Source organism: Biomphalaria glabrata, chromosome 12 (genome assembly GCF_947242115.1).
Source record: "Biomphalaria glabrata chromosome 12, xgBioGlab47.1, whole genome shotgun sequence".
NCBI lineage: Eukaryota > Metazoa > Mollusca > Gastropoda > Planorbidae > Biomphalaria > Biomphalaria glabrata.
The window spans coordinates 21,564,145-21,583,104 of NC_074722.1; the positions used below are offsets into that span (position 1 = coordinate 21,564,145).

Here is an 18,960-nt window from a genome sequence, read left to right on the forward strand (position 1 = left end):
TCAAAAAAATGTTTATTATTCTTTTAAAGCGAAAAAAATCTATTTAGTCTGCATATAAGTCAGGCATAATTTAAAACAACAATTAATAATTAGTCTTTCATATTATCGCGTGAACTGCAGTGTCGCAACTACTGTAGAACACCTATTTTTATTTTTTTTTACGGAAATGTTTTAGTCTTGATGAGTAAGAGATTGGCCCTTTACAAAACAGTTCGATCAATTAGATAGTCATAATAAGACATCAGTTAGGCCAGGCTCATATCTAACTTCACATTCACTTTCACCTATCATTTGGTCTGCTGAACCGCTGGGGCACCACACGAGATCTGTTAACCTTTTTTTCTGTCATTTGTGTTTGATAGAATTTCATTCTGATAATATTGAAACCTGCCTTTTTACCTGCCTGGGCTGGACCTCTTCGGGGGCCGATTTTCAGTTTCCACACAAACTGTCTTTGTAACCTTGTTTAAAAATGCTTTATATGTAGACTGCGGCCTTTTGGGGAGTTACAGAAAATAAAGTACAAAGGTTTGAGAGACATTAGTTTTTTTGCACCGACTCTGTTTGGCATATTCTTCTCCTGTCTACTGCATTATGCGTACAGCGACATAAACGAAGGTGTGTTTCTCCATACAAGATCCTCTGGAAAACTATTTAATGTATCAAGGCTGCGGGCAAAAACCAAGGTTAGGAAGCTTACTCGTCAGGGAACTCCTGTATGCTGATGATGCAGCTATTGTGGCTGATTCTGATATTCAGCTACAGTCCCTGGTTGACAAACTATCAGCTGCTTGCCAGAAGTTCAGCTTAAACATCAGTCAAAGCAAGACTAAGATACTTGTCCAAAACACAAACACTGCACTTCAAGTAAGCATTAATGGCCAACCACTAGAAATTGTTGATCACCTTTGTTACCTTGGCTCCATCATATCCAACAACACTCTACTGGATAAAGACATAAACAACAGGATAGCCAAGGCAATGGCCACCATGTCACGGTTGCAGAAAAGAGTCTGGGACAACATATTGCTGACTAGCAGTACTAAAGCCCTAGTCTACCGGACCTGTGTGTTGAGCACCTTGCTGTACGGAAGTGAAACATGGTCAACCTACTCATGGCAGGAAAAAAAGCTGAATGTCTACCACCTCCGATGCCTAAGGCGGATCTTTAAAATAAGGTGGCAAGATAAGATAACCAATGAGGAAGTTCTACAAAGAGCAGGATGCCAGGACATCCGCTCTGTTATCAGCAGCAAACGCCTTGGCTGGCTTGGCCACGTTCGTAGAATGCCAGTAGGTCGACTTCCACAGGACATCCTGTATGGCGATCTAATAGAAGGCAGGAGAGCCGCTGGTCGCCCACTTTTACGTTATACGGATGTATGCAAATGTGACATGAAGCTTTTCAAAATTGACACTGGCAACTGGGAAGAGGTGGCACTGGACAGATCCACATGGAGAGAGAGCATAAAGGAAGGGTCACAGATCGCAGATGTCATACACAACAGAAGCAGAAAGAAGGGTGAAAATGCAACGGCGCCTGGTGATTATATATGCCCAATCTGCGATCGCAGCTGTGTATCTTTAGTCACACAAGAAGTTGCAAAGGGAAAAGATCGTCTCTCGAGACGTAAAATGCCACAGAGTTTTTTAGCGAAAGGCGATCGTCAGGTTGCGAATCGGTCCAAAAAGGTTCTTTGTGAGCACCTAGGAGGTAAAAGAAATCTGTGTACGAAATTTGATGGAGATGCGTACGCTAGTTTAAGAGATCTCGTGTCAATGAGTGGTATTTTCACATATATATTGTAGATTCGGTTAGAGCACGTAACCTTAGAAATCAAAGAGCTTGGGTTCCCATGATCTCCTCATTTGTTAAGTTATATCTTCCTATTTTAGATCTTGCATTAGAATAGAAACGTTTGTTTAAATTGTTTTTGTTTAGCGCATCTTTCATGCTTGTTGCATTCTCAGTGAACTATGGTCCATGTATCTTGTACACACTAAGAAATACTTAATAACTATTAACAATTAACTTTATTTAATCTTGACATTCCATTTCATTTTAGAACATGCTGTCTCCTTCAGCACTCTGCTGTTCACTGACCCCTTTCCACTTTATTAGCTGTTCATTTAACCATGTACCAGCAAAAAGAAATCAAAACATTTGTCCATATACACACAATACCACTGGCGGATTTAGGGGCCGGTAGGGGCAAAAACCTATCTATTCGACCGATCCCCTTATCGGGGGGGGGGGGGGGGCAGACGAATTTCGTTAGAGAAATCCTACATTTATATGCGAAATACTTACTTATATTAATAATATATACTACTTATATTTTAACCCATTTTTAAATTATGTCACCCAGCCGATTGTTGGTCGATTTGGTGGGGTGGGGGTGGGGTGATTGAGCGATACCGCCCTTCCGCCCCTAAACCCTTAGAGTGGGCGAGGGTCAAATTATTTATAGAAATCACATTATATTAACAGCATTAGTTACATATCGATATGATATAAGATACTTATTGATATTTTTTATTAATCTTATATAATGTCGTCCCCTTCTGGTATGTTGGCTGATTCAGTCTGGTGGGGCGATTACATATAGTGCCCTCCCCACCCTAACCCTTTGAGTGGGGGGGGGGCGGTCCAATTTTTATGCAGAAATAATAGTTTGTGAACAAAATTAGTTGAGTATCTATATAATATAATTTTTATATTATGTCGTTCCCCGTCTGGTAAGTTTGCCGATTCATGGGGGTGGGGCCGTGAGCGGTTGTATCTACCGGCCTCCCTCCCTAAACCTTTGGTTCATGTTTTATGCAGAAATAATAGTTTGTGAACAAATTTAGTTGAATATCCGTATAATTTACTTATTAATATTTTATCCCACTCTAATCACAAATAAAATCATTACTAAATATAACTTGAAAGAGGGTGATCGGTATAAGTGGGACGTGGGAGGGAAGATTGATGCAATCACTCCTCCCCTCCTTCCGAAAAACACTTTTTCTTTTGTATTTTAGTGAAGAAAAAAAACGTGATATATGCTTTATATCAAATTCTTATATTGAGTCGCCCCACGCCTTTTCTCTCTAATGTCAAATGCAATCATTAGCAATAATTAAAAAACATAAAAAAGAGAGGACCCCATCACTGTTAAAACTAAATAGTCAGATACCACGACAATCTGTGTAATACTTGAATTTTTAAAATACAAACATTTAGAGTAGAATCTAATGGGTGTACTTTTTTTTTTCCCTCCTCTGAAATGTTTTTTTTTTTTGAGAGCTTGAAATCATAGTTCTGTGACAAAACGAAGAATTGATCACTTATTTTGCTAAGACATGATTTTTTTCCATCAAAGCCTTTATCTAATTTTTTTTTTTATCAATCTTTGGGGTATCTTTTCTTTTCAAAGAACAAAACGATTGTATTTGCCTATTAATGTATATTAGAATATTTTTCAAATCAAACATCATTAGAAAGGTTCTTAACAATTATACATTTTTGCGCTCGAATATCCAAAAAAGTTTTTTACCATCATTCTGTTTGCGTCTTTTTTCTGACAAAACAAACATACTCCAAAAGGTCTCGCATAACATAAAGATGGTATTACGATAAATACTCCTAATAAAGATATACTTACACTATTTGTGCCTCAATTGGCAGTCACACTTCATTATCGGCCCTTAATGTAATCCACCTTTTATAATAGGATGAATAATGAGCTTTAGATGTCAGGAGAAAGCGTTTCTGCAGTTAAGAATGCAAGAAAAACGCTTGGCGTCGGGTTCGCCTCTAACCCCGCTGGAGGAGCTTACAGCGCCACCAATTTAACTGTTCTTTTTTCCTTTGTCGAAGGTTTAATGGGCGTTAGGGTCAAGGTATGGAGAAAAACGCCCCCCCCCCCCTCAAACTTCTGGATCCGCTAGTGCACAGTACACAACTAGTAATTCAAAACAAACATAGGTACTATCACTTTAAAAAATACATTCAAGTATTAATAAACATTACAAATGATTTCTGTCTCGCTATAAACAACACAAAATTAGTTAATTGAATATATGCTAAATATTAACAATTCTAATAAAGTAAAAGCCAAGAGTTTAGGTTTACAAATAGAGAAATTAGTCATAAAAATTGCATGATCATAAAAAGATGTATCTAAATATGTGTATCAGGTTAACGTATAGGTTGGCCGAACGTGCCTGCCATATCGAGTTACCATTGGCGGTGGATAGTCTGTTCATGTTTTATTATAATATTTTTCGTAACGACTTTTTTCCCAAACTTTTCCACTTTTTTGTCTTGGCCTTGAGGTCTGAGATAAGCTTTAGTTGTTGGAATATTTGTCCTCAGGCGTCGGCCCACCAGCAGCCGTGCATGGGAAGTCTATCGGGACATGGCGCATTTCGGAAAATGTCAATTGAGCACATAATGTTCAGCCCTATCAGAACTGCTTACCTAGGTCGCCATAACCAAGTTGCAAAGTTAATACATCAACACTTGGCTTTAATAACACATAATTTGATCGGTAATGATACTCCTCCTTATTACAAATACTCACCACAAGAGGTTCTCGAGTCTACTGATCACTTAGTGTACTGGGATAGGCCTATTTTGACTGACAAAAAGGTAGATTTTAATCGCCCTGATCTGCTGTTTATTGATAAAAAGAAAAAACCGCTACCAATATTGATATCGCTGTAATATAAGAAAAATTAAAATGGAAAAACAACGAAAATGTGGGTACCTAGGCTTGGAGATAAAGCGTTTATGGAAGTTATCTAAAATAACAATATACCCTGACCTCACAGATATCAAGGCCTTGCACATTCCTAAGAAGATTCTTGTCAGAGGGCAGTATTGCTGCAGACCTGCCACATCACCAGAAAATTACACAATGGCAACTAATAAAGTGACTACAGTGAATCTTGTTTTTCTTTAACAAAACTCGACCATGGTCTGCCAGAGAATGAATACTTATTCGTTTGTAACATAACAACAATAATAATAATAATAATTTTTCTTATATTTATCTTACTATTCGTGCATGACACCCAACCAAACAGTAGAACTTAAGAACACGAAATATACGTTCCCACCAGTTTCACTCAAAAATGACTTGTGAAATGTACCCACCACATCGGGCTGTGTGTCAAAATTGACCTGGGCATTTCTATACAATCCGGCTCACAAATTATATGCCACGTGATGCCATGATGATGGACGTCCATTTATACTTGTACTCAAAGAGCATTATGTAAAGTTTAATAATGTATCGAAAGTAATTAGTTATATGAATAATCTGTTAGATGATTTTGAAACTATCCGATAATCACCAATACTAGATGTCTGTATAATAAAAGTACCAAAAAATAATTAAATGATTACACAATGCAGGTCCGACTCAATGGGTAACGTCGTTGGTACATCGAGCTGACCATACGAGTTCGATACCCGGCTTGAGCAAAGAAAATTTTATATAATTTTTTAAATATTTTATTTTATTTTAAATTGTAGAATGGAGTTTTTGTTGTTGTTTGTTTTTAAAGTTATTTTTAAAATTTTTTTCTTGTTTTTAACTTTGTATGTGGCTTTGTGTTAAAACTGTGGAGTGACTAAATCGTTCTATTTTTCTTTCTGTTTCTTCTTATGCAGGACTTGTATTCGTCCAATTCGGATTCTGCAGTTTCATCACTATATCCGAAGGTCGCTGGTCCATCGCCGTGCGCCGAAGATTTTATTGATTCTCTTATTAGCTTTGGTCTCATTGTATGCAATTCACTCCCAGTTGCAGCAGACTGAGATTATCCATGTCTTACACCCTGGATTCCCGTTGATAGTTTATTCAGAAGATAGTTATCCGAGTGTTTTGGAACATGACGTGATTGGTAAGATCCCTTACCAGATGCAACAGGATGTCGCTTTGAGGTAAGTAGCCTTATACAGTATTTCTATCATTTTAACTAGACTTATTCAGTAGGCCCCATTTCTATCGATTCACAATTGTAACTGTTCTAAACGGGGTTGGGCTCATCTAGGGTATGATGTATTTGCCAGGGCTTCCCCTCCTGATCAGTGTAAACCGAAGCAAGGAGTAATACTATGTATATGGCTTACTAAACATCGACTAAATAACATTCAACTGAACAACAATTGTTCAACATGAACACGATAAGTTAACTTACATGAGTTAACAACAAGAGTGTATGTTTAACAATTGAATGAATGAATGAATATTATGACAAGAATGATGAATAAGTATTCACAAGGTAAACACAAGCTGAACATATTATTCAAATGAGATATATCACACCTTAAGTTCGGTGACACACTTTGATAAAAGCCTCGCACGGACTATACCAAAACAAATCAGGCTGACTATAACAGAGTCCCAAGCCTGCGTCCCTAAACAAGAAAATACGCATTCCTTGAGACCGCCATTACAATATTATATTAATAACGATTTCAAAACTAGCACGCGAAGAATGACGCAAAATAAACTAACTTACCCAACACTGGGGAAGAAAACACTAAATACTTTAACTTACCCAACACTGGGGAAGAAAACACTAAATACTTTAACTTACCCAACAGTGGGGAAGAAAACACTAAATACTTTAACTTACCCAACAGTGGGGAAGAAAACACCAAAGAGAACTCCAACCAAAGATCCGCCATCAGCACAACCACACAGAGGCAAAGAGGCAATGACTTCAACAAAGCGGGACCTTAGGAACTAGAGCGCAAAAGTTATTAAGGTGCATAAAAGAAAACACCCAGCAGGAAGCAACTCTAGATGCGCTCAACACCACTAAGACATTTTGGAATATCAATAAACTTAGGCGAGATGGAAGCTCTTTTTTCAATTATATGTAGGCCTACTATTATTCATAGATTGTTAGACATAAATCTTTGGAAGCAATAAGTTTTGTATCTGTATGTCATAGTCGGAAGAAAATCTCCCCTCGCCTCAGCGTGGCACCTCCGTGGAAACGTCCACCCGGGAAAGCGGAAAGGCTAAGAACGAGAGCAAACAAGGCCTCCAGTGGGCTACCACAGTTCTGCTCTATCGAGTGTACTTACACGTGGAAAGGATGTGAGAAAGGCTTACTAACCAGTCCGCAACCCATTGCACCGTTCCCCAGCGGGGTCCATACGGGTGGTGATAACTCTCCCACGGGGGCAATCGCAGATTATAGGAATATGGGTCAAAAGGTTCATTAAAGGGATGCGTTATAATAAATTTCTGATTTTAGTCCTATCTTTCTGTTACGCTTGTCAAATGAATAGTACAAAAGGAAACAAAATTCAAGCACTAAACAGAACAGTGGAATTAACAAACATAGGCTACCATTTGTAATAGTCACATTCACACATAAGTACCTACTAATTTTGATGGACACTTGTACTGGATGGCCAAAAGCTATTCAAAAAAAAACAAGATTACAAAGACAGTTTGTGTGGAAACACAAACTCAAAATCGGCCCCCGAAGTGGTCCACCCAGGCAGGCTTCAATATTTTCAGAAAGAACATCCAAATGAAATTATATCAAAGACAAATGAGAGATAAGAATGGAGAAAGAAGGTTGACAGATCTTATGTAGTGCCCCAACGGTACAGCAGATCAAAGGATAGGTGCAAGTGAATGCAAAGTTAGATGTGAACCTGGCCTAACTAGTTCCCCTTTCAGACCTTGTGGTCTATAGGGCAGATGATGTAAAGTTCATCTGTTTTTGTGGCATACGGTTAACGAGGGTGTCATGTAGCCAGCACAACGACCAACCGCCTTTACTTTTCCCCAACTAATATCAGGTACCCATTGGAGCTGGGTGGACTCAGAGGCACCTAAGGATTCTGAAGTTGTGGCGCTTTACTGCTCAGCTACCGCGCCTCTCCTGGCCTAACTGAAGTCTTATAATAGATGTAATTGTTTTGAAAAGGATCAATCTCTTATTCGAATGCTCAAAAAAAAAGGAATATTTCCGCAATAAAAAAATTGTTCACGAAAATGACGTTTACAAGATTACTATTCTTTTTAATTTAGGTCTAACTTATAATGCATACTAATTAGCTTTTTCTCTTTAAAAAACTGCTTGCATAACTGATTTTAAAAATTAGATTTTTTCGCTTTCAGAAAAAAAAAGTAGCCGTTGCATCAGAACTTTGAATGGTCTAAAATATTGTGATGTCGGATTTTCAATATCTTTTCTAGTTTACGAGATCTAAACGGGACGGACGGACAGACATTTCGCACAAAACTAATAGCGTCTTTTCCCCTTTCGGGGGCCGCTAAAAAACACGAAAATTTAAACTGTTATTATTTACTATATTTGTAACTATTGTTTGTTTATTCTTACTATATAACCAGAATGAATCGTCTCTTGCAAGACGATAGAATTCAGGCGAATTACTAGCTCTTGATAGCTTGTTCTTGCATAGGGGCAAACTTTGCCAAAAGTTCTTGAATGAGAATGAAGCCAAGTTGAAGGTTTTTGAGGTGGCATGCTTAGACGTAATGGTCCTAGATGAATCTTTGAAGGAGATATAAAAGAGGTGGGAAGGGAAGCTCATTTGGTGAGGAGTAGGAGCTTGGAATTATTTTGTTAGAAAGTTTGATCTAGAAATAAAAAGTTGGTTAGTTTAATTGATCATCATTATTATTGTATCCTGTATCTACTTTGTACATGAGCTGTAGGTTTTAAGTTCGAGTTTAAAAGAATTAAACTCAAGAAAATTATATCTACTCTGTGTCACTTCGTTGTTTCTTAAAGTAGTTTGAACTAGAATATAAAAAGTAAAAATAATAATAATAAAAATCGTGGCATTGATAATGAGATTTCTGAATTTATTTATTTTTTTCCAAAAGGAGAAATTAGCTTTTCAATAGCTTTTCTAGTTTTTCTATCTAAATGTGACAAACCGACAGATAAAAGTAATTGCAGATTTTAATCTTACTGGGGTCGCTAAAAAATAAATACAGATTATTTGAGACTTTGGTTGGGGGAAAAGTTGTAAAGAATCTTTTTTTTAAGACATCAGGGTCTATAAAACACTTGTTAAAGAGTCCTTTCTTATTTGTCTGACTCTACAGAGTCTATAGAAGAAAAACAAGCTAAAAATAAGATTACAAATAGATCACAAAGATTACAAACCCCGGCTGACGATACATAACAAATATTCTGAATGAAGTCTAAGGAAAAAAAACTGTTTTTTTAAATACGAGAAAGCTGACGAGGGTTATTAAACATTTTTGCAGGCGTTCTTGTAGCTTTTCATTTAATAAAATCATTCCAAATGACGTCAAAGGAGAAAGGTCCACTACATCACACGGCCTAATAATAATAATGGAATGTCTTCGATTCCGAAAATTATGGTTCAGTGCAGTGTTTCACATGAATACGCAAACCCAGTTGCGACCTACTTATTTTCCCGCATCTCGTGCAGACTAAGCCGTTGTTCACACGGCCTAGTTAGACTAAATATGTCTTTTTCAACACAAGAGAGTTGATGAGGGTTACTAAATATTGGTTCATATAACATTTCATTTAAAGAATTCATTCCGTATGACGTCAAAGGGGCAAAAACTTTCCACTACTTCACACGGCCTATTTAGACTAAAAAATATCTATATCAACACCAGATAGTTGACGAGGGTTACTAGACATTGATGCACCGAACTCTTATAGCATTTCAATGAATTAAATCATTCCGAATGACGTCAAAGGGAAAAAAAAAACTTCTAAAACTGAAAGGAAAAGGCGTAAATGTATTTCAGGTGAGAATACTGAAAAGCAGGAAGCACAGTATCAAATGACACATACACAGTAGAACACATCGTTCGGTCTGCCTACAAAAATCAGTGTCTTTCAAGCAGTAGTTCTCTCAACCCTTCTGTATGGATCTTAGACGTGGGTAATATATAGAAAGCAACTAAGACTTCTACCAAATATGTTAGCGCTTCCTCATGGACATAGGATGTGTTACAGCTCCTCTATTATATATCTATTTATAATTCGGTAGAAACTACCATAGGTTTCGATTATTCTAGGTGTCCCTGGGTTCAGCTGTAGTTACGAATAAAACAATTAACACTCGATAAAACACAGAAACTTTACTAATCTTTAGGCATATAGTCTATATCACACGCTGGACTCTCTCTGATAACTAACACACTTCCGGTCATTTGCGCAATTGTAAAAATAGATTATACATATATACACATTCATCCGTGATACGATGGTATGACTGCACTACTACTTCTTCTTCTTCTTCTAGCCAGCTTTATTGCTGCTGAGCTGTGAGCTCTTTTGCAGAATGTGCCAAGGAAAAAAAAGTGTGCTGTTTTCTTCAGTTGTTCAGCACTGCCGTACAGGGTGTTGGTTATGTTGGGCTGTAGTGGAAGTAGGGTATGCCTAAGGTGGATTAGGGAGGGGCATTCAAAGAGGATATGGTTTACGGTTTCATAAGGGTGGGCGCAGTGTCTGCAAAGGGGGGTTGTGTGGAGTTTATTTTGTTCAGATGGTAAATTAATAGAGGTATGTGTCCTGCTCTTAGTTGGAAAATTGTAGATTGTTCTTTGCGGGGGAGGAAGTTAATACTGTCCAGTTTGTTAGGCATAGTCATTTCTTTGTACATGGCTCTGCCTGTGTTTCCTGATGCCCATTGGTTAAGCCACTCCTCTTTGTGATTGTTGACCTTTGGGTGAGGTAGTTTACAGGTCTATCTGGTTGTTCCATAGATGAACCTGCCTTTGATAGCTTATCTGCCTTTTCATTTCCCATGATGCCAATATGTCCAGGGATCCACTGTAGTGTGATATTGATATTTAATTTTGATATCATCTGATGAATTATCACAATCAGTGTTGTCAACGCTCTTGGGCTGTTTGAGGTGCTGCTGTTAAGTGCTTGCAGAGTGGATTGGGAGTCTGTAAAGGCAACAATATCTGGTGGTGATTGCACTCCTTCATATAATTTGTTTTCCACTGTCTGTAGTGCTATGGTAATTGCCTCAATTTCGGCTTGGAAGTTTTAGCAGTAATCGCCATTGGGTGCACTTATTTCAAAGTGTTTACTTTTAGGGAAGACCAGGAAGGCACCAAGACCAGCATTGATGGTGGCTTTGAAGGCTGATCCGTCGGTATATATATATGGATAGCTGTTTTTTTGATAGCTTTCAGTTGTTTCGAGCGTGGATTTGTTAAGGTGTTATCTAGTAAATGTGTTTTAATGGTTGGTTGGTTGTAGTTTAGTCCTGGCGCTATGTTTGAAAATCTGGTAATTTTTTCTCTGTTATTGGGTAGGTGTTGTTTTTAGGGCTAGTTCGCCAGTAAGTTGGATCAGGGTTCTTTGCTTTAAGACCTTAAGACAGTTATACACTGGATACGTCAGATCTGAGACACAATCCAAAACCTATCCTTGCGTCTAATTAGTGGAGGTATGAGAACTACTCCCACAGCAGCCTGTGAAATAGACTCCAATATTAAACCTCTTAAGTTTAGGCGCAACAGAGCAGCATTAGAAGCTATTGAGAGATACAGAAGGTTGGAAGACGATCATCCTACTAAACTACTAACACAGAGAAATAGGAAAAACAACCAAAAAAAGCAAAGACTGCACTACAAATACCGATGTTCTTGCGAATGCTGGTATGGACGGTATAGTGTAAACTTTGTAAAGTTTGATAGCTACACTGGGCATGACGCGTATCCCGGGGATTATGCCAAAGGCAGTCTTTTTTGTTGAACGGAAATGTGGTCGGCGTAACAGAGATGCCCCTCCCCCCGGAACGCTTTAAAGACCAGCGCCAACTTGCTTTAACTGACATAAAAGATAGCACCTGGCACTTCCGAATGAGACAGTTAGAGATTTCCTACAATGAGAATATGTCCAGTAGAGTCACTTTTTCTTCAAAACGAATTATGTAGGAGAGTATAAATGGGAGAATTACTCCCTTCCACCCAGTTTTAAAACACTAAGGTTTTTTTTATTTTTATCGTTTGTTAATCGTATGCATAAAGGAGTTAGAAATATTTTTCTTCTTTTTTTGTTTGGTGTACTGTATCTGGAAAGGTTTGGAGGATGTTTATACCAATAACTTTAATATTTTGTTCCATGCTTTAAGACTTACTTTTTTATAGCGTGATTCTTAAAGTACCTGCCTTATAATCCATTTTAGAATTTATTATATATGTTAATTTATTGTTTTAAAAAATTACATATGGTAAGAGGCTCATAAAGGAAACATGTCTTTAAAATTAGGACACTCCTTAACTTTGCAGCCTTTGTTATAGTTATAGCTTAAAATAGATTTTTTTTTCCTTCTTAAGGTTCAAACATCAACCAAAACCTAAAAGTCATTTCAACCTTCTAAGTACTGACAGGGAACCTAGTTGTCAGGCATTAATTAAAGGAGATCCTGAGGAGATTAACTATGCTTTACAGGTAAGTACTGTTGAACACAATGGCATATTTAGGGACCACAAGGAAAATATATTATCGTTGATCCTCAGAGTGTTTAAAGGGGAGATGAGCTAAAAGTTTGTAAGGAAAAGAGACAATAATTACTAACAAATATTAAAAATCTATATTGGGTAGCAGTGTCCACTTCCAAAATGTAAGAAGAATGCTTTTTTAAAAAATTTGTAAGAATGGCATGTAGTAATAAGCAGTTTTGCTTGTTCAAGACATTAGAATTATATAGAAAGACATTAGAATTATATAGAGTGACAATAGAATCATATATATTTGATGCAATTATGAAAAATTGCTTTATTCTTCATTGCTTAATGAGCTTTATATTTATAAAGGTAAAATGACAATGCTATTAAGTAATACCACTATAAATCAACTCAAGAACATTTTGCCAGATTTTTCTCTTTGATAATGCCAGCACAATTAGATTGGCAATAAACCAACAAAGGTTTATAAAATCTATCATTGAAATTGAAAGATCATATCTACTCACTCCCTAATGCTGCGGATGAAAGAACGGCCTGAAACCCGCTAATTTATACTATGCATAAACATTTTTTTAAACTGCCCATTGTATATCACTCGTTCACGTAAACACACTCTACACATAATTTACTTGCAATGGAATGACACATCCCTAAACCTCTGGCCCTTGAATTCCAGAAACGTTTAAAGATAAAAACACTTCAAGTTAGTTTGACCTGAACCATTTTTTAAAATGATTTTTCATTGAAACAGCCAGCATTTCAATTCTATTTTTAGCACTCTGAAAAGTCATCCTCCCCAAACAGACATTGTTGTGCTTTAAATTCAAGTAATTAAGAATGACGTGATTTTGGTTAGCTTGACTCGAAATCCTTTTTATATCACTCTTTGGATCATCAGTTGCAGACCTAAATGGAAAATGTTGAAACATCATTCGGCCCTCATTTGAATTGTCCGTGCCCTCGCACTACACATATTTTTGCCCCTATTTTTGCCCGTAAAATGTATAGGTCCCGATGGATAAAACCTTTAAGTTTCACTCCTCATCTGGAACCATTTGAAAATGACATCACTATTTAATCCACTCTTTACACATGACCTTTTTTTTTTATTTCGTCAGTCATAGTTGTAGACTTCACTTCATTCAGCCTTTATATAGAGACGCACCTTATTGCAGTGTCGTAGCTGGGGGGAGGGGTGCAAATTTGAAAATCCCTCCTGGCGCCCACTTGAGGGGGGACCCCAAATGAGTGTCCTAATTTTTTACTTTAAATATTATGCCACTGCCATGTAATATATCTATTCACGTTGTTACAGATGTTAAGTGACCCTGTTGCATGTATTCCACACATATTAACTCTTTCTGTGCAGGGTTACTCTCAGATAGCTACTTCCATAGCACTGACTAGTATGGTGCTACTCTTAAGGAGTAACTTGGTCCATTGGGTTTGTTTCATTATCATTATGGTTGTTGTTTCTCACCAAGTACAAGTATCTCTTATATTTCATTACTTGGATGTCGAGAATTTCGAAATAAAAAAGACACTCTTTTGCTACTTTGAAATTGTGAAGCTAGATGCACAGCATTACTTTTGTTTTCGTGGCAAAATTTTAAAAAATGTGAAAAGAAACTTTTTCTATGTTTGACATAGATTTAAATCCAATCCAGTAGTACAGTACTACCCAAATTAAAACCCACAGGCCGCAGGTCATATCCGGCTAGTATAAATATAAATATAATTATAGCCTAACATAGTTTTAAAATGTTTATATTTGAAAGAGACAGAGCAACCATTGATTACATTGTTTATATAAATTATTTCAGTATATGGACCAGACGAAAGATAAACCTGCCAGTATTGACCTATCTGTTTATATTCACGCTCCAGAAGACTGTCAAAATTTCATTAAGTCCAGAGGCTATATCACTCATGCATTACCAGAAGAGACAGATTTTCCAATAGCTTACAGGTAGTCTCTGTTTAGTTAAGAGATGTTTGATTTTGTATCTCGTTCACTGCTCTTGCTCATGCAATTACTAAGTTATCAATTCAATCAAATAATTTTTATAGATCTGTTGTAAATAATATATTATAATCTATGCAGCATCATGATGTACAGAGATGCTGACCAGGCAGAGAGACTGCTTAGAGCAATATATCGCCCCTCAAACTACTACTGTATCCATGTTGATGCCAAAGCTGATTCAAGTGTACAAAAAGCCATGTTGGGAGTAACTAAATGTCTTCCACATGTATTTCTAGCATCCAAGCAAAACATTGTAGATTGGGCACAGTTTAAGTAAGCAACTTTCTTCTCCAAATCTCATGTGTAATGAGGATACAATAACTGTAGATCATTCTTTGTTTGTATTGCAATATAAGACTTGTTTGTCTATGTTAAACTTAGACATTCAAGTTACACATAGTCTTGTATCTCATAGCAGAAATTACTCTATCTATTCAAAATTAATAAATCTTTTTTTTTTGCAAAAGTAATAAGTAGTATTTACAGAAAAACAAAATCAAATACAGCATATACAAGATATCTGTTTTTTAATCACTTATTACTAATCAGTTATCCTTAGAGAAAAACATAAAAATGTAGTTAATTGTTTATCATAGTGTTATGTTTAAAAAAAAAAAAACAACACTTTTCTTGTAAAAAAAAAAAGAAACAATTGCTCATGATCAATTAGCCTATATTTCTTACAATCTTTCTAATAAAAAAAAAAAAAAAGAAATGCACTAGAAGCTTTTATATTAGAGTGTCTATAAAAGAAAATAGCTGCCATAGCAACAACATTTTTTAAACTTTTTTCCTGGATTATTAATATTGAAGCATAAATAAGAAAAATTTGTTTGTGGATTTTTCCAAGCTTTAATGTATATAAGCATTATAACTTAAGTTTAGAGAAAATCATTAACAAATAATCTCATTAAACTATACCTACTAACAGAGCTGTACTTGTGATAGATTAATACATTACCCTGGACTATTTGACTATAATGCCATTATAATTAATAATCAAATAAAAAGCACTGATCAATAAAAAAAAATGTGTTTAAAGTGTTACTCTGGAATAAATGCAACCTAAGTAATTTTCAACAATCAATATCAAATTAAAGAAACTAATGCAAATACGTGGGATGTGTGACAGAAACCTTTTGGCTCACTATCAGTGGGTTCTATAAAGTTATCCAAGTGTTTAAAGGCAACTCCCAGATAAATCTGCAAAAGAGATGGACTAAGCATGCTTGTAGGAGTTTAAGCATAAAAAAATACAAAAGTTAAAAAAAAAAATTGGCAGAAATAGTGCATTCCATTCCTCAGTAGACAGTTGCAGAGTGAATACATTCACAATGCTATGTCTACAACAACAATAAAAATGTATAGTCACACATTATTTCAATTGTGTCTTAGAGAAACTTGTTAAAATGTTCCTAATAAATGATCTTTATAAAAGATTTGCTTACCAGATGGATAAAGAGGTAGATGATGCCATCCTATATATTTTTAAAACACTTATACAAGATGGTTCTTCATTGATTTCTCTTCAGTTTTCAATAAATACAAATTCTTATTGTTATCAATACAATGAAGAATATTCCTTTTTATGGACTACTGAATTGTTTACACAAAGAATGGTAAGGGTAAACAGGGTAACATCTAATGTACTAAGAAGCTGTAGTATCCCAAGTATGGTACATTTTATACACTAATGATTATCAATGGGATAGTTGATGTGGCCCTCCTTGCCCTGCTCTCAGGGTGCTCAGAAATGATTATTTTAAAGAGGAAAATTTTTTGTAAAACATGACTATAGATATGTTTTCTCCAGCTACAGAAACATTTTCCTTCTTTACTTTATCAAAGTCTAGTATTATTTCTTTTTTTCTCCTTTTTATTTTACATTTTATATAAAAAAAAATTAACATTACGGTATTTTTCAATGTTTTTTTTTATTAATTTGTTGATTTCACATATTCAAAAACAATCTTAAGAAACGTTTAATGTTTTAAAGCATATATCTCTCTGTATGTCTGTCAGGTACAATCTTTGTACATGTTTTTTATCCCACACCCTCAGATCAAGTTGAAACTTTACACAATTTTTGTTGTACCTAACAAAACAAAAATTATTTTAAAAAGTAACAATTTAGTTAATTAATTATTGGTAATTAATAAATTATTTTGTTTTGTATCAAACAAGGGAAATAAATGTTATATATTGAGTGATTCAGCTGTTTATGTAGAGTCATTCCCATTATTTCATTTTGAACACATTTTTCTCCCACATTCCATTCTTGGGTCAAGTTGAAATTTGGTATAATTATTCATAGTCAATGACATGAATCACTCAAAATATTAACCATCTAGTCAATCAATTAGTGGTAATAAATGTTTTTTTTTTATATAGAAAATGGAGCTTATTCATGCAGTATTGAGATATACCAGAAATTTTTCCCCTTAGATAAGCTTTGTTTAAATAACGAAATTATGTTTTCCTTGTTTAATTATGTATTAATATAATGTTTTATGAAATTATTTACAAGTATATTTTAAGGCAATAACATTTAACAGTTTGAACATTTTAATTTCTTCTGTCAGTTCTCTAGAACCCTGGATTTACTGTATGAAGGACTTATGGCGATATTCTTGGAAATATTTTATAAATTTGACTGGTCAAGAGTTTCCTCTGAAAACCAATTTACAAATTGTCAAAATACTGAAAGCTCTCAATGGTTCTAATGTAGTAGACACTACAACCTATGGGTATGTAGAAAGAAAATTGTTTTTAATACATAAATTTGTTTAGATATCTCTTTCAGCATTTCAAAAAGTGTTGTTTTTTTTAGCATTTAGTGATATTAATATAAATATCTAACAACTTTAACAATATATGATATAGACATTGCTACTACTTCACCGAACTTAAACATTTAATCTTGGTACTAAAAATGGGGAGCATTAACTATTTTTGGTTTTCTAAAAGCAAACCTTCTTGTTTTTAATCTGTTTCTATTTATATACACTACATACCACAGAGTCAACTGTCAGAGATTATCATCACAGTGAAGCACGATTATCTGATTATCCATTACACTTGACTACTGGTTCTGCTTAGCCAATCTAATTATGTGACTTGGTGTTGTGATTGTGCTACATTTATTCTTTTTGGATTTATTAATTTGTTCAAAGTTTCTTTTCTTGTGTTTGTTTTGTACTTTATTCATTCTGAGTATGGTATTGCAGATCTTATTTGAGAATAAGAAGAAATAGAGATCTGTTCAGTCAACCTTAAATGTAATGCAATCCATATGTATCTTTGTTGTTAGATAACAACTATGTAGCTGTCTGTGTTATTAGAATTTCTTAAAGCTGTAGCTTCCTAAATGGCTGTAATTACTGCTGTTTGTGGTGGGAGCATTTTATTTTATTGTTGTAAAATATGTAAGGTAACAAATTTCTTTGCTGACTGGATGGATGACTACAATAAATGTATTGTAAATTATTGGGTGAGCTCATGTTTTTTAAATGTATGTATGTATGTATATAATGGATAATGGAAGATGCTCTCGATAGCTATGGCGAAACTGTTAGCATTGGAGGAAGAAGAATCACAAACTTGCTGCTTCGCAGATGACATTGATGACCTAGCAGGAACAGAAGAAGAACTAGCTGACCTGGTGATGCGCATTGACAAGACTTCTGCAGCATATGGCATGCAAATAAATGCCAAAAAAAAAAAATTATGACCAATAGCCAACAGGGCTTTAAAAGAGGCATCCGTATTGGAGGTGAAAAGCTGACTAGTGTTAACAGCTTCAAATACCTCGGAGCTATTGTCTCAGATAAAGGAACAAAACCCGAACTACTGGCCGGAATATCACAGTCCACAGCAGCCCTTTCAAAACTGAAAATAATTTGGAAAGCTTAGTCCTCGCCCTGGGAAGGTACTGGGCTTTATCCGGGAAGTGGGGCTATCTATGAAGATCTGATTTATGAATTTGTGAACATGCACTATTTACATTAGATTTTTACCAAATATTTAAATTTTTACTACCTTTACTATTTTAACTGTGAATAGACCTTGATTTTAATGATATGACTATATAGAATCTGGCCCTTGTTGTTTAGAGAGAGAGAGTAGTCCTTAAGGGACTGCAGGCACGACATGGCCTAAATTGTGCCGATGTGCCTCAAATATAAAATCAGCAATCAAGCTTAGTCCTCGGCACCAAAATCCGACTGATGCGCTCCCTGGTCATGGCCACATTTTTATATGCTTGCGAGTCTTGGACGCTGACTGCAGAGCTAGAGAGGAGGATCCTAGCAATGGAATTGAGATGCTACAGAAGGATCCTATGCATCATTTTCAAAGACCGCATCACAAACCAAAAGATTAGAGACAGGGTTACTGCAACGATCGGACCCAATGATGAACTACTAACTATTGTAAACAAACGCAAGCTTAAAATATATGGCCATA

The 18,960-nt window shown here is 35.7% G+C and overlaps 1 protein-coding gene across 7 annotated transcripts in view; it reads left to right on the plus strand.

The window, feature by feature from the left end:
- LOC106061498 (beta-1,3-galactosyl-O-glycosyl-glycoprotein beta-1,6-N-acetylglucosaminyltransferase-like) overlaps window positions 1-18,960 on the plus strand; it is a 106,391-nt gene that overhangs the window by 76,102 nt on the left and 11,329 nt on the right. For all 7 annotated transcript variants that reach the window (XM_056005396.1, XM_056005395.1, XM_056005400.1 and 4 more), the window contains 5 exons: window positions 5,666-5,938; window positions 12,339-12,453; window positions 14,294-14,439; window positions 14,575-14,769; window positions 17,079-17,243. In XM_056005396.1, the coding sequence (XP_055861371.1) occupies window positions 5,666-5,938; window positions 12,339-12,453; window positions 14,294-14,439; window positions 14,575-14,769; window positions 17,079-17,243 (894 nt within the window). The remainder of the gene's footprint in view (window positions 1-5,665; window positions 5,939-12,338; window positions 12,454-14,293; window positions 14,440-14,574; window positions 14,770-17,078; window positions 17,244-18,960) is intronic.